The sequence below is a fragment of the Citrus sinensis genome, chromosome 8, assembly GCF_022201045.2.
Source record: "Citrus sinensis cultivar Valencia sweet orange chromosome 8, DVS_A1.0, whole genome shotgun sequence".
Taxonomy (NCBI): Eukaryota; Viridiplantae; Streptophyta; class Magnoliopsida; order Sapindales; family Rutaceae; genus Citrus; species Citrus sinensis.
Window position 1 is genome coordinate 15,415,586 of NC_068563.1, and position 16,103 is coordinate 15,431,688.

General features: G+C 34.1%; 2 protein-coding genes across 2 annotated transcripts; one reads left to right on the forward strand and one right to left on the reverse strand.

Annotated features, from left to right (window-relative positions):
* Positions 1-1,985: 1,985 nt before the first annotated feature.
* On the reverse strand, positions 1,986-2,645 carry LOC127899342 (secreted RxLR effector protein 161-like). The gene is made up of 2 exons (XM_052432699.1): positions 2,289-2,645; positions 1,986-2,192 (listed from the first exon to the last, which is right to left on the reverse strand). Exons 1-2 carry the CDS (start codon positions 2,643-2,645, stop codon positions 1,986-1,988), a joined length of 564 nt encoding a protein of 187 aa, XP_052288659.1.
* A 6,119-nt stretch (positions 2,646-8,764) lies between these two features.
* Positions 8,765-13,404, forward strand: LOC102616720 (respiratory burst oxidase homolog protein D). The gene is made up of 12 exons (XM_006487593.3): positions 8,765-9,540; positions 9,666-9,828; positions 9,931-9,979; positions 10,068-10,181; positions 10,274-10,699; positions 10,806-11,192; positions 11,288-11,383; positions 11,514-11,629; positions 11,729-11,831; positions 11,947-12,014; positions 12,246-12,757; positions 12,916-13,404. The coding sequence occupies exons 1-12, from the start codon at positions 8,937-8,939 to the stop codon at positions 13,023-13,025; spliced, it is 2,748 nt and encodes a 915-aa protein (XP_006487656.1). The 5' UTR covers positions 8,765-8,936; the 3' UTR covers positions 13,026-13,404.
* Positions 13,405-16,103: the final 2,699 nt, after the last annotated feature.

Genomic DNA, 16,103 nt, shown 5'->3' on the forward strand with positions numbered 1-16,103 from the left:
ACGGAAGCAAGATAGTTCCGTCTCGTAAGAAAGATAAGGACAATTAAATTAAATTAAATTAAATAACGGCGTTAGATCAAGTCAAACCTAACATGGGGTGGCAGGAATTTTCTGTCAAATATAACAACTTGGCCCTACATGTTATATTGTTATATACGGATTACGGAACAATACGAGGCTCGTTTCCCTCAATTTGACGAAACGAGATAATTTGTTTGTATCCAGGATTACTAATTAAAACATTAAAAAAAAAAAGTTTACTGTGAAAATTCAGACGCGTCTATATTTTGACTGGCTGTTTTGATTGACCTACTTTTCAGTTCACAAAAAACCTGTTCATAATCGTTTTCTGATACTGTTTAATTTTTGTATCTTAAATGATACAATATATTTACCATTTGAATGATAAACCATAAAGATCAGTAATTAATTATCATGTCATTCTATAAGATTATCACATGTACATAATTTACTATAACAGTTAAAATATAATTTTTTTTTCCCAAACCTTATAAACCTAAAATTACTCTTGATGATATTATCTTGAAAACTGCTTTTGAAATAATTCTATTCATTAAATTTGAGAACAAGTTTGCTAACATATTGATGTGGGAAAGGATACAGTGATATAATTTCAAACTTACATAACTTGAAATTGCAAATGTCTGAATTAGGTTGTTAATATGTTGATCCGAATGAAGCGTTCACTCAGAGGAGGAGAGAAAATCAAATTTCGCATTCGAAGTCAACTTAGTTAATTTTACAAAATTTTAAAGATTGTTATCTTTTAGTAAGAATAACTTTGTTATTCTCTGAGCTTTCCTAAACAGTTAACCTCAACGTTTCAGGCTATTGCTCCGTTACAAAGGACGTTGATTTTTACCTTTAGGGGCTTGTAAGGTTTGTCGTAGATAATAAGAGCTCAGGGGTTACATTGGGGACGAATTCGTAGAAGTGTTAAAAAATTCAGAGTCAAGGCATAATGGGATACTGTGAACGAAAAAGAATAAAGAGATGGAACGTTGACGAAATAACAGCACGGCACTCTTGTTTTATCATATTTATTAATATTTTTCAATTTAGGCTGCAAAAGTGGTTTTCGTTATATAAGCACTAACATATTTTGACACCTCATGATCGATATATCTAACCTGTAACTTTATAATACCATAGATAAAATGTATTTGGTCTATTTCTTGTAGCAGTCTTGAAATGACGCGCACTTTATTTTTGAAAATATGTCCATGCGCAAGAGTGTTGTTTCATCAACGTGAAAAGTATGGAAACTAATTCCTATACTTAATTTTTATTTAAAATTTTCTATTCTCATATAAGTTGCTTGTGGATTTAGGGCTAATTTAGGATTATAATGGCTGATAAAATAAATTATTTCTGTTGTGAGGATAAAATAAGTTACTAATTAAATAAGCAGTTCAATGTTTGGTATATTGTATTTGTTAATTTTGTGAACCAATTACCAGAAAAGATTAGAGTAAAATGGATCAAGAAACAAAGAAAGAAAATTAACCAACTAAAGAGCTTTAACCAAAACGACACTGTTTGAAGGAGAAACTCACACGCTCTTATTACTCAAACTGATTACAAACAATCATACATCCAAAAGGAGATTACAAGCTTCCAATCAAAGCAAGAATTACAGAAATTGGAAGAGAAAACAAAGAGTAATTACGCACACACCAGAGGTAGTTCGTCAACCTCTTTTATACTGAGATTTCTGGCAATTTTCCAGAAGCACTCCTAACGACCATAATAGACTTTGCCACGTCAGCAAAGTATTTGCAAATAGAACCCCACATTGGATGCTATCTGCACTATAGCCCAGTAACTCTCTTTCGTTTACAATTTAGTCCCCAAAGTCACAACTCAATTCTTTACGATCTCCACCTTGCAGATCAGATTCAGTTTGAACAATCATCAAAGCAACATCGAAAAAACCTTCAACAACCGGTAATTCACTCTTGAATTCAGTTTGAGTTGGGCAAGACACCCATTAAGTTCACACAGAACTCAAACTTTATAGTGGGAAGCACTTTGGTAAGTGCATCTGCTGGATTCATATCAATATGAATTTTAGACATTGATATAGTCCCTTTGGCAGCTTCCTCTCTACTGAACTGCAGCTTTACGTCTATATGCTTAGTCCTCTCATGGAAGACTGGATTCTTAATTAACTGCAGAGCACTTTGATTGTCACAGAAAACTTAAACTATTTTATGATCCAACCAAAGTTCATTGAGTATCCCCTTAAGCCACATAGCTTCCTTTACTGCCTTTATGGTTGCAACAAATTCAGCCTCAGTTGATGATAAAGCTACGATTGGCTGCAAGGTTGCTTTCCAGCTTACTATGCACATGTTCAACATAAACATGTACCCTAAAATGGACTTTCTTTTGTCTAAATCACCAGCAAAATCAGAGTCTACATACCCCACGATTTCACTTACACCACTTCTTGAATTCCCATACAGCAAACCACATGTAGAAGAGCCCCTGAGATACCTCATAATCCACTTAATAGCACCCCAATGAGTTTTATTAGAACAACTCAAAAACCTACTAACCACACTTACTGCAAAGGCTATATCTGGTTTGGTGTAGACCATTGCATACATTAGGCTTCCCATAGCCTAAGCATATGGTATCCCATCCATTTGAGCCCTTTCAGCTTCAGTGAGTTGAGCAGCTGACAACTTAAACTGAGAACCAAGAGGTGTCAGAAAGGTTTGCTATTATGCATATCAAACCTTTCTAAAACCTTCTTGATATATTTTTCTTGACTTAGAAATAAAGTTCCAGCAGCCCTGTTTCTGAATATCTCCATTCCAAGAATCATTTTTGCACTCCTCAGATCCTTCATTTCAAACTCACCTTTCAGCAGATTCTTTAGCTTTTCTACTTCAGATTTGTGTTTGCTTGCAATTAGCATATCATCTACATAAAGAAGCAAGTATATAGCTCCACCTTGATCTAAGCCACTATAATAAACACAATTATCAAACTTGCTTCTGTGATAGCCATTATTTAACATGAACTCATCAAATCTCCTATACCACTGTCTAGAAGATTGTTTGAGTCCATATAATGACTTATGCAGTAAATAAACATGGTCTTCCTTCCCTTTGTGTTCAAAACCTTCAGGTTGCTTCATCAGTAGATGTTCTTCAAGATTTCCATGGAGGAAGGCTGTCTTAACATCTATTTGCTCTAGCTCCATATCCAGCAAAGCTACCCTAGCTAAGATGATTCTATAGAGATGTGTTTGACCACATGGGACAAAATTTCAGTGAAATCTATGCCCTCCCTCTGTGCATACCCCCTAGCCACAAGTCTTGCTTTGTACCCAAAGGGCTCAACCTCTGGAATACCTTCATTCTTCTTAAAGATCCACTTACAACTGATCAACTTCCTGTTTCCTGGATTTGGCACAAGTGTCCAGGTTTTATTTCTCTGTAGGGAATCCATCTCTTCTTGCATGGCTGCAAGCCACTTATCACAATCCTTACCACTAATGGCTTCAAAGTAGCTTTCTGGTTCCTCAATTGCTATTTCATCAGCACTTACTAATGCAAAAGCAATTAAGTCAGCATAACTAAGTCTGTCTGGTGCTCTGGTTTGCCTTCTTTCCCTATCTCTAGCCAGCTGGTAATCTTGTAGATCAGTTTGTTGCAAGGTTGGTGACTCAGTGTCTTGATCTTCAGTATGCACCATGTCTTCACTATCAGAGGCTAATCTTTCATGACCAGAAAACTCTACCTTGAGTTTTGGTGATTCAGCAGACTGTTCAGAGTCATTATTAGCAAGAATATCAGCATTACTAGCTGCATTGTCTTTCAACAAAGCAACCTCATGGAACACTACATCTTTGCTGATAATGCACTTCCTTTGTTCACCACACCAGACCCTGTATCCTTTGACTCCATCTGGATATCCAACAAAGAATCCTTTCAAGGCTTTAGCATTCAGCTCACCTTGATTGATGTGTACATAGGCAGGGCATCCAAAAATCCTAAGATTTTCAAACTTTGGTAGTCTTCCAAACCATATTTCTTTTGGTGTCTTGAAATCAATAGCTGCTGATGGGCTTCTATTCACCAAGTAGCAGGTTGTACTCACTGCTTCTGCCCAGAAGCACCTTGGAAGCTTTGAGTTGATAAGCATGCCTCTTGTTTTGTCTACTATAGTCCTATTCATTCTCTCAGCTAGGCCATTTTGCTGAGGGGTGAATCTGACTATTTGGTGTCTCAAAATGCCATGCTTTTGACAGAAGGTCTCAAATTCCCTGTTACAAAACTCCAGGCCATTGTCTGTTCTTAAGGCCTTTAGCTTCCTACCACTTTGGTTTTCTACCAGTGTTTTCCAGACTTTGAACTTCTCCACAACCTGATCTTTTGTTTTTAGAATATAAAGCCACACTTTTCTTGAGTGATAATCTATTAAAGTCATGAAGTATTTGCCCCCTGACAGTGATGACACCTGAGCTGGCCCCCATAAGTCAGTATGTACATAGTCTAATACATGCTCTGACCTATGCATTCCTTTTGGGAATTTAGCTCTATGTGCTTTACCAAAAACACAATTCTCACAGAAGTCAAGACTACCCATCTTGTCCCCACATAATAACCCTTGTTTTTTTAGTTCTTGTAGCCTTTTCATACTCATATGAGCAAGCCTGAGATGCCAAAGGTTAGTTTTATCTACATCAGATTCTACTGTCATTACAGCATTTGCAGGAGCAGAAGAGCCAATCAACATATACAACCCATTTTTCTTTTCACCTCTCATAACTATAGTGCCCCCTTTAGTCACTCTTATCCCCCCATTATCTGAATTGAATGAGTACTTAGAGTTATCTAGCATGCCTAAAGAGATAGGGTTTCTCTTTAACTCAGGAGCATGCCTAACCCCATGTAAAATTCTTATGACCCCATCAAACATCTTAATTTTGACTGATCATATCCCAACAATTTTACACCCATTGTTGTTACCCATGAGAACTCTACCCCCATCAATATAATGATATTCATGATAAAGTGACCTATTGGGACATATGTGAAAAGAACAGCCTGAGTCCAACACCCACTGACCTTCTAGATCACCTTTTGAAGCTATCAGGAGATCAGCACTCTGATATCCTTTATCTGTGGAATCATCTGAGGCTACAGCTGCATCTCTAGATCTTTCTTGACTTTCTTTCTTCTTTTTCTCTGCACAATCTCTTATGTAGTGCCCTTCTTTTCTGCAGTAGAAATACTTCCTTTTCTTCTTTTTCTTGTCTGTATTTTCTTGATTCTTTCCTTGCCCCTTCCATTAGTTCTTACCTTTCTGATCCTTCTTCTTTTCTTTTCTAGCAACCAATCCCTCACCATTACTTTCATCATTCTCATTCCTCTGGATTTCTTTAGAACACAAAGATGCTTTAGCATCTTCCAAGGTCAAAGAGGTTCTGCCATACAACATAGTATCTACAAAACCTTCATAAGGCTTTGGCAGTGAACTTAGTAGAAAAAAGGCTTTGTCTTCATCACTTATCTTCACATTCTCGACCCCTTCGAGATCTAGGATGATCTTGTTGAAAGTGTCGATGTGATCCTGAATTGAGACTCCTTCCCTCATTGAGAAGGTGTATAGTCTTTTCTTCAAGAATAGTCTATGAGCTAAAGACTTCTTTATGCACAAAGCTTCAACCTTGTTCCAGATTCCTAGGGCTATCTTTTCTTCAGAAATTTCTCTCAAGATTGAGTCACTGAGACTAAAGATGAGAGTATTGTGTGCCCTGTTTTAAATCTGTTTCCTCTTCTCATCGGACATTGAAGTTGAAAGAGCCTCTGGATCATCTTCCTCAAGAGCAGATTCAAGCCCCTGATGCACAAGAAGGGCCCTCATCTTCAGTTTCCAAAGTGAGAAATCACCACCAATGGTGAACTTCTCGATTTCATGCTTTGGAAGAGACATCACTATAAACCACCAAGGCTCTGATACCACTTGTTAATTTTGTGAACCAATTACCAGAAAAGATTCAAGTAAAATGGATCAAGAAACAAAGAAAGAAAATTAACCAGCTAAAGAGCTTTAACCAAAACGACACTGTTTGAAGGAAAAACTCACACGCTCTTATTACTCAAACTGATTACAAACAATCATACATCCAAAAGGAGATTACAAGCTTCCAATCAAAGCAAGAATTATAGAAATTGGAAGAGAAAACAAAGAGTAATTACGCACACACCAGAGGCAGTTCGTCAGCCTCTTTTATACTGAGATTTCTGGCAATTTTCCAGAAGCACTCCTAACGACCATAACAGACTTTGCCACGTCAGCAAAGTATTTGCAAATAGAACCCCACATTGGATGCTATCTGCACTATAGCCTAGTAACTCTCTTTCGTTTACAATTTAGTCCCCAAAGTCACAACTCAATTCTTTACAATATTGTTATGATTTCTATAGGTTTAAAAAGCAAAGTATATGGTTTGGTAAATTTATTAAAAAAAATATAGGTTTAAATTATCTTTTATCTGTGTATTAAGGTTTATGAAAAAAATAAGTTATAATTATCCTTTTGTTAAAACATTAAAGTTATACTATGAATTTTAAAAACTGTGGTGATTTATTTTATAAACTACTTATAAAAGCAACTCTCTATACATTTTTAAAAATTATTATTAAAATAAAAAATTTATAAAATAAATAGTTTTAAAAAAAAATATCAAATACCAATATTATTAGATCTTATGAAATAAGATACTTATAATATTTCAACCACAATTTTCAATGGCCTCATTCAAGACACCCACCACTTATACTAGAAGTTAATGAGTGAAAGTGAGAGTAAAAAGGGAAAAGAGAAAAATACATGACTCAAAATATCGTACTTATTATCAAATTGAAAGTGGAAAGTGATGACACCCCACTTAGTTGATTTTTTAATTATAATTTTATCTTTAAATTTAATTATCAAATAATAATTCATAAACTAAATGAATTTATCTAATTCTCAATACATCATCAAGTTTTAACCTACAATAGTTTACATTTGCCTAAAATTAAATTAATTTTTTATAAAATTATAAAAAAAATTGGGACTTCTCTATAATATTGTTAAGAATATTATCCTTTCATCTATATTATTTTAAAAAATTTGATAATAAAAATAAGATAATTAACTAATAATAACTTGTTTACGGACATTTCCCTCTCTCGTTTTGTGATGATGCCCCGCTTAGTTGATCTTTTCTTAATAAAATAACAATTTTATCTTTAAATTAATGATCGAGTAATAATTCATAAACTAAATGAACTTATCTAATTCTTAATACATCATCATACTTTAATCTATAATATTTTACGTATGCCTAAAATTAAAGTAACTTTTTATAAAATTATACAAAAATTTGGGACATCTCTATAGTATTGTTAAGAATATTATTCTTTAACAAGGGATAGGATCAAGTAAAACTTGATCCAAAGGTTAAAGTGATCCTAATGCAACAATTAGGCACAATTTAAGTGAAAATTAGTTATTTCTCTAAAAAATTCAGCTATATAAACAGTCAATGTGTCATTTTAATTGGATTACACAATTAATGAGAGCAAACACAGATTATTTTGTAGATCCTCCCAGAAGGACATCCTAGCCCATTCAAAAACAGTTTCATTTTCATTTTTCTTTATTTTCTCATGAACCAATCTTGATTTGAGCATCATAGTGTTTTTGGAAGGCACTAAACCGATGCTTGGAGCTTTTAGAGCTCAAAGACAACGAAGGACAGATCCGGTCATTTCGCAATCAAGATTTCTTTATCTTGAATTGGCCTAAGCTAAATTCCTTAATCAAAACTAGGGGTGGCAATATAGGTCAAGATTTGTTTATTCGATTCGATTTGATATGAATTCAATGGATTTGGGTTTGAAAAATTAATTTGTTTAATAAATTGGTCAAATTTGATTCGATTTGCTAAATAAACGAATTAAATATGGGATTAAGCTCACAAATTGTTTAAAATTCATTTATTGAACAATGCAATAAAAATAAGAAATCTTACAGAAAAGTCACTATGGTTCAAAAATATTTATTTTAAGGATTTTAATTCTTATTATTATTTTTTTAATGGATTGGTAATTTGAAGTTTAGAGTTGTGGAGTTAAGATGTTTAAAACTTTAAATATTGTAAGGACGATAAATTTATGATAATTTATTTTTCTTAATTTTCGTTGTTTACTAATTATTATTTGATATATAATATGATAATTCTAGTTGAATGAATTTAAACAAATCCAAATCTAATTCAATTTATTTATTCATTTGATTAAACGAATAAATGAATATTCGTTTAAAAAACGAATCGATATCTGAATAAACTATGATTAGTTTAATAAACGAATCGAATTTGAATCTAATTATTTTGACCCAATTCATTTAATATTCAACACGAATTCTTATGAATTCGTTTTGGCCTCCAAATGAAAACCCTTTCAAGTTGAATTGTGAACATTCCAAAAGTCAATGATGAAGCCATATAATCTTGCTATACATCCTATTTACCAGCAAACAATGATTTCGTATTTTTAGTAACCGTATATTTCCTTTTATATACTATAATTTTTTGTGTTAAAAAAAAAAATGAAAATTTTCTGGTCCTAAGGTCAGGTTTGACCAGCATATCACTTTCCTACAAGCTTCTTCTGAATCGCGTTTACATTCAACTTTCTTTATATATATATATATATATATATAAACCATATGATCATCAAATCAGAAATGCATAGACATTTTAAAGAGATTAGACAGCCGCTAACTGTTTGATAATAATCTCTTTTTCTCCATGCAAATATATATCACTCAAAATTAGTAACATACGAGTAGTCTTTCAATTGACTGAAAATTCTTCATATTCATTCATTCATTCATTCAATTTCATGAAAAAAATGAGAAGCGAGGAGGGCAGAGGAGGCTATATTGAAAACAATTCAGATACTGAAAGTATTGGCAGTGACAAAAGCGCATTCAGCGGACCGCTTGCCAATAAACGAGCTTCCAAGAAAAGCGCCCGGTTCAATCTTCCGCCAGAAGCAGCAGTCACAAGCAGCAGTAACAATAACGATGATGGTGGTTATGTAGAGATCACACTGGACATACGTGATGACTCTGTCGCAGTTCACAGCGTTCAGGGCGCACTTCATCACGAAGATCCTGAGTTGTCACTGTTGGCCAAGAAGACTTTGGAGATTAATAATAAATCTTCATCATTTCGGTCGTCTTTGTTCAGAAACACTTCCTCGCATATCAAGCAGGTCTCTCAAGAGCTCAAACGCTTTGCTTCCTTGACACGGCGACCCAGCAGCAGGCGTTTTGATAGGACTAAATCCGCTGCAGCTCATGCTCTTAAAGGACTCAAGTTCATCACCACCAAGACGGGAGCTGCCGGAAATGGCTGGCCTGCCGTCGAGAAGCGGTATAACGAGCTCGCCATCACGACCTCCGACGGCCTTCTTCATTGCTCGATGTTCGGCGAATGCATAGGTACTTGCTGGCACAACGTCTTTAACAGTTCAGGAGATCTAGCTCAGATTATGAGAGCTAGGATCCTGATTCATGTCATATAGGATCAATTACTTATTCTGTTCTTTTATTTTTAATTTTGACAGGGATGAACAAGGAGTCTAAAGAATTTGCGGGTGAGCTATTCCGAGGACTTTGTAGAAAGCATAATATAAGTGGTGATTCTATCAACAAAGCTCAGCTCAAAGAGTTTTGGGACCAGATTTCCGACGAGAGCTTTGACTCCAGGCTCCAAACTTTCTTTGACATGTAATTCATTTAACTACTTTATTAATTCATATCAGTATAAAATCAAATTGTATATCTTGATTAATTATTTTTACTAACCGTCTTTGATTAATTATTATATAGGGTCGACACAGACGCTGATGGAAGAATCACTGAAGAAGAAGTCAAAGAGGTAATTAATTAAGCAAGTTACGCATACATACTTGGTCAAAAACGCTACATTTTAAGTTTATATATATGATTTCTATTTCTCTGTGTAGATTATTAGTCTGAGTGCTTCTGCAAACAAGCTCTCCAACATTCAGAAACAAGCAGAGGAATATGCAGCCATGATTATGGAAGAATTAGACCCTGACAATGCCGGATACATCATGGTAATTTATTTTCTAATTAATTAGATTAAAAAAGAAGGATTTTTTTTAAAATTTTATTTAAATTGAGTACGAAATTTGGCTTTTTGTCGCAGATTCATAACCTGGAAACATTGTTGTTGCAAGCTCCAAATCAATCTGTAAGAGTAGGAGACAGTCGAATTCTGAGTCAAATGTTGAGCCAGAAGCTGAAGCCAACCCAAGAAAACAACCCATTACGAAAATGTTATCAGAAGATTAAGTACTTTTTGATGGATAATTGGCAAAGGGTTTGGATTATGCTGTTGTGGCTTGGAATTGTTGGGGGTTTATTTGCCTACAAGTTTGTGCAGTACCGAAACAAGGCTGCTTATGATGTGATGGGCTATTGCGTTTGCATTGCTAAAGGAGGAGCAGAGACACTTAAATTCAACATGGCCTTGATATTATTACCAGTTTGCCGAAACACCATCACATGGCTCAGAAACAAAACTAAATTAGGACTTGTTGTCCCTTTCGATGACAACTTAAATTTCCATAAGGTAATAATTAATATCTTTAACGGATAAATCCAAATGTACAGTTTCAATGTCATTTTTTTTTCTTTTTTAACCTTTGATATAAATAATAATATGCACGTGAACGTAGGTGATCGCGGTTGGAATTGGGATTGGAGTTATATTACACGGCGGAGCTCATCTAACCTGTGATTTCCCGCGACTCCTCCACGCGACTGAAGAAGAATACGAGCCAATGAAGCCTTACTTTGGGGACGAGCAACCGGATAATTACTGGTGGTTTGTAAAGGGAGTTGAAGGAGTAACAGGGATCATAATGGTGGTGTTAATGGTGATAGCATTCACTTTGGCAACGCCTTGGTTCAGGCGCAACAAGCTCAATCTGCCAAAACCACTTAAAAGACTCACTGGATTCAATGCCTTTTGGTACTCACATCATCTTTTCATCATTGTCTATACCCTTCTCATTGTCCATGGAATTAAACTCTATCTCACCAAGAAATGGTATCAGAAGACGGTAAGTGATCAATTACCTTACCACCAGTTCCTTTGTTTTTCATTTTCATTTAACTTAATGTTAACTTCCTTTTTCAATTTATTTATCGACTGCAGACATGGATGTATCTGGCTGTCCCGATGGTTCTTTATGCTTGTGAGAGATTGACTAGAGCTTTGAGATCAAGCATCGAGCCTGTCAAGATTCTCAAGGTTTTGCAACTATATATTCCTTAATTTTATTGTTAATTTCAGTGTGTTGCAAGTTAATTTGAGATTTCAGTGTGTTGCTAGTTAATTTGAGACATAACGAAATAATAAGATGAATTAATATTATGTGAAGGTTGCTGTTTATCCTGGAAATGTCTTGGCATTACACATGTCAAAACCACAAGGCTTCAAATACAAGAGCGGACAGTACATGTTCGTAAATTGCGCTGCCGTCTCACCGTTCGAATGGTATTGAAATTGAAAAATTAGTTTATTATTATTTATTAAATTAGTTAATTAAACATTAATTAATTAACAGCACTAAACTATCAATAATTGGTGTGACAGGCATCCGTTTTCCATCACATCATCACCAGGAGATGACTACCTCAGCGTTCATATCCGAACTTTGGGCGATTGGACTAGGCAGCTTAAGACAGTTTTCTCTGAGGTTTGTCAATTAAAATTCTAATTTCATTATGCTTAATATTATTAATGTGCTCAGTTACTTAACTTTTTTTTTAATCTTATTTACACTATTTTATGTGATTGTCTTTGGTTATTAGGTTTGCCAGCCTGCACCTGCTGGGAAGAGCGGTCTTCTTAGAGCAGAAAGGGAAAATAACTCTCGAGGGTATGTATTCTTTGTTTTTTCCTCTTTAATAATTCATCAATGAAATTAATGTAAAATATTTGACAGAATGTTGACATAGATAAGATAAGACAAATACCTATTTAATTACTTAACTAAAAAATAAAGTAAATCTCAACTAATTTCGCTTATATTTCTGTTAGCGTTCTATCAAGATTCTGTTTGTGTCTTTCTCCTTTTTTTAATTAAAATTTATATCTTGTGATGTAGCAGGTTTCCAAAGATATTAATAGACGGACCATATGGAGCACCAGCTCAAGACTATAAAAAATATGATGTAGTGCTACTAGTGGGGCTTGGAATTGGGGCTACTCCCATGATCAGCATAGTCAAAGACATCATCAACAACATGAAATCAGAAGACAACAATTTAGAGTCAGGATTAACAGTAAACAACAACAACAAGAATTCATCATTCAATACAAGAAAAGCATACTTCTATTGGGTGACAAGGGAACAAGGTTCATTCGAGTGGTTCAAAGGCATAATGAATGAGGTGGCGGAGATGGATGAGAAGAGGGTAATAGAATTACACAATTATTGCACAAGTGTGTACGAAGAAGGAGATGCCAGGTCAGCGCTTATAGCTATGCTTCAATCACTCCATCATGCAAAGAATGGTGTTGATGTTGTTTCTGGGACACGTGTCAAATCTCACTTTGCTAAGCCAAATTGGAGACAAGTTTACAAGAGAATTGCTCTTCATCATCCTGATTCTAGAATTGGTCAGTTCTTTTTCTTCAACTTCGCTTTCACCTACCTCCACCCACTGTTCTTTTTCTTTGTCTACCACTAATTAATTTCCATTTTGCGTGGAATTAAATTTCTAAGATTTGTTCATATCAAAAATAATTTCTAAAATTTATTTATTTGATGTGTGCAGGAGTATTCTACTGCGGTGCACCCGCACTAACAAAGGAGCTAAGACAACTAGCCTCGGATTTTTCCCACAAGACTTCCACTAAGTTTGAATTTCATAAAGAAAATTTTTAAAATTAATTAATTTATAGCTTCATCAATTGATTAATAATATTATTCTTGAACTTGGAAAGTTTTTTCTTTCTTTAGAAAGGACGGTCCTCGGACATTAGTAGCCACTTGCAAATAGAAAATACGTACACTCAAATGGTCTGACTTTTCTTTTCTCTTTTTTTAATCACTCTTTTAAAAAATAAAGAGGGTGATGCCCCTTCTAGTCTTCTAGAAGAGTTGTTCAGTTTTATAGATATTCCAAAGTCCAATCTTACAGCTGTTCAACGTATTGTGTAATTCAATTCTTTTTTAATTGTTGACTGAATTGAATATGTAATGTAAACATATTCAGAGCTCCATGCACGCATGTGAATTTTAATTTGGATGAACGTTAGTTTCACGTCTTATCTTATGCAACAATTGGTAAAAGAAATCAATTCTCTTATCAAGTTGGATAAATTTGTACTAAAATTACGTTACAATAGGACGTGACCTGTATATATATCTTTATATGGTAGTGAAATAATAAGATAATAATCGATCAATAAATGGTAATTCATTATAAAACGATATCATCACATATGGCATCATAAGCGAAGAATAAATTAGAAGAATGATAAAAGTGTTGGATAATTCACATATGTTGTGAATAATATTGTACTTGTTCGTATATATCATGAATAATATTATACTTCCTAAATAATATTCTAATAGACCCTAAAGACATGATTGAGTAATTTTCAAATAGTGTTATTTATTTGGTTGTTAGAATTCAAATTTTGAGGAGGTAAAAGTTTAAAAAATAAATTTAAGCTTAGCCTACCTCTTATTTAAAAAAAAAAATTCTAATATTTCAATCGCAAATGAGGTGACATTAATTCATTAGATATTTGGAAGAAGTAACAAGTAATTTTATAAAGTTCAGAAAATTGATCATCTAATTAATAAATCATGAATGTCGCATCATCAATACTTGGGATGAAAAAATTGGGATAGTACTACTTGGGCAATATAAAGAGTGTGTTTAGTATGCTGAATTGAATTGAATGAGATATGCTAGGATATGTTTAGAAAGAATCGTAATTAATATTATATTGTGTTGATATAATTCATAATTGAATTGAATTATAAATGATAGTTTTATTTTTAAGTCATAAATGATTTAACTTATTGTCACAATACGAAAATATTTTTTAAAAATTATGATTTTGCATTTTCAAAAGATATTTAATATTATAATTCATATATTATCTAATTTTCTCTTATTATTCTAATAACTAAAAGATTTATTTGATAATTATCAATTAATTTAATGACTAAATGTAATTTAGTTTAACAAAATTTTCCTAAGTAATTATCCTACGAGGGGCCATTAGACAAGTTTTTGGCATAATTGGGAATTAAATGGTAGGTCCCACTGCAGTTAATGATGTGGTATAAAATTCTATCCAATATGAAACAAATATGGGATTGGACAAAAAACTATCCACCACCAAACATGCCAAAGTAGTTTACTCGTTGTTTGTTGAATCTATAGAAAATATATAAATATTAATCGTACTCTTCAAAAAGGGTGGGCCAAAAACTCGTCACGCCGAAAGAGTTGAATTAAACCGACGGTTTGATTTGGTCATAAATCTTTAAAAAATCAGATTATTAGTAACAGTAAAAAAAAATGTATATTTGGTTTGGTTATCAATTCAAATCATAGAACTGAAAAACTGAGATGTTTTAGTAATTTTAATAACAATTTACACGTCATAATTTAATTGGTGATGTCAGAATCTTAACATACACTTACATATATTGCTTTTACAAATTCGTCATATCTTCTCTAACAAATCAGACTCTAGATCTAAAGTAAAAATCAATCCTTAATTCACTCCTTAACAACCGAAAATCAAATTAAAAGTCAATTTCGGATTTCTATAGAATGGAAGACAGATTTTGAAGTATAAGATGTCAACGATGTAGTGCTAGAAGTCATTGATGTAGAACAAGAGGTTGCTTTGGGCAAAATTAAAAAATTGCTTTTAGTGGTGGATTTGAATATTTGTTTGTTAATTATTGTGTTTATGATGTATTTATTATGAGTTCTGTAATAAAAGAAAATTACATATTAAGGAAAAAAAATTAAATGAGGCCGTAATGGGCTACAACATTGAAAAGGCCCTATAGGCCCAAATTTAGTTCGTTTTGTACTTACATTTTTCGGTTCGATTTTAATTTTTAAAAAATAAATCGATTTCGTTTGGTTCTTTCAATTCCGAGCCGGACCGAATTGAGCTGCACTGATTCGCACCCCTACCCTTCGAAGTTTGTATCCCATTCCAACTGATATGAAAATTAACATGTAATTTTGTTCAAGTCGTCAATTCATTCTTCATCTTTTGAGCTGGTAGGCCGCTGGCCCTAAGCAAGTGTTCTCATCTGACCAAAGATAGTCTCTATTTTTTCATATTCCCCTCAATTTCCTTGTCCATAAGCTTGTGGGGTGATTTTCCGACAGCTTAATTAATATCAGAATTCTTTTTATACGGATTAACTGTATATTGTCACCAAAAGCTATGGGAAATTTACAAAACAAGCCAAAAAAAGAAGGCATTTTTCAACTTTAACCCCTCAAATTTTTTTCTTTCAACATTAGCCAAATCACCAAATTATGGACGAAATTACCCTCCTCATTCTCACGTTTCCCTCAAGCAAATTCCTTCCCCTCTCACCAAAATCTCATCACCGGAAGTTCTATAGATTGTCGGCGGCAGCGTACATCGGCAGCGGAGGAAGTTGTTGGCACTTGAAAGAAGCTAAATCACGTTGAAAATCTTCGGAGATCTCCAAAATCAAAGAAAAAAATTGAAAACCCTAGGTGAGTTGTTATTGCCGTTTTTCTTGTTGTTGTTGTTGCTGTTGTTGTTTGGGATGTTGTTGTTGTTTGGGATGTTGTTGTTGTTGGTGGTGTTTTAATGGCGGTGGTGGGTGAGATGCATGTGGGAAAGGGAAGAGAAGAGAAAGGTGGGAAGCCAACTCGCGCTGCGTCGCACGCGAGATGCGCGCGGCGTGCGCACCTCGCGCGCGCGAGATGGGCGTGCCGCGCGC

Coding starts and splice junctions, on each gene's coding strand:
- LOC127899342 (XM_052432699.1), bottom strand. CDS start 2,645: ATGGGAAGCCTAATGTATGCAATGGTCTACACCAAACCAGATATAGCC. Junction 2,193..2,288: donor TTGTTGCAACCATAAAGGCA/GTAAAGGAAGCT, acceptor AGTGCTCTGCAG/TTAATTAAGAATCCAGTCTT.
- LOC102616720 (XM_006487593.3), top strand. CDS start 8,937: ATGAAAAAAATGAGAAGCGAGGAGGGCAGAGGAGGCTATATTGAAAAC. Junction 9,541..9,665: donor GATGTTCGGCGAATGCATAG/GTACTTGCTGGC, acceptor TAATTTTGACAG/GGATGAACAAGGAGTCTAAA. Junction 12,015..12,245: donor AGGGAAAATAACTCTCGAGG/GTATGTATTCTT, acceptor GTGATGTAGCAG/GTTTCCAAAGATATTAATAG.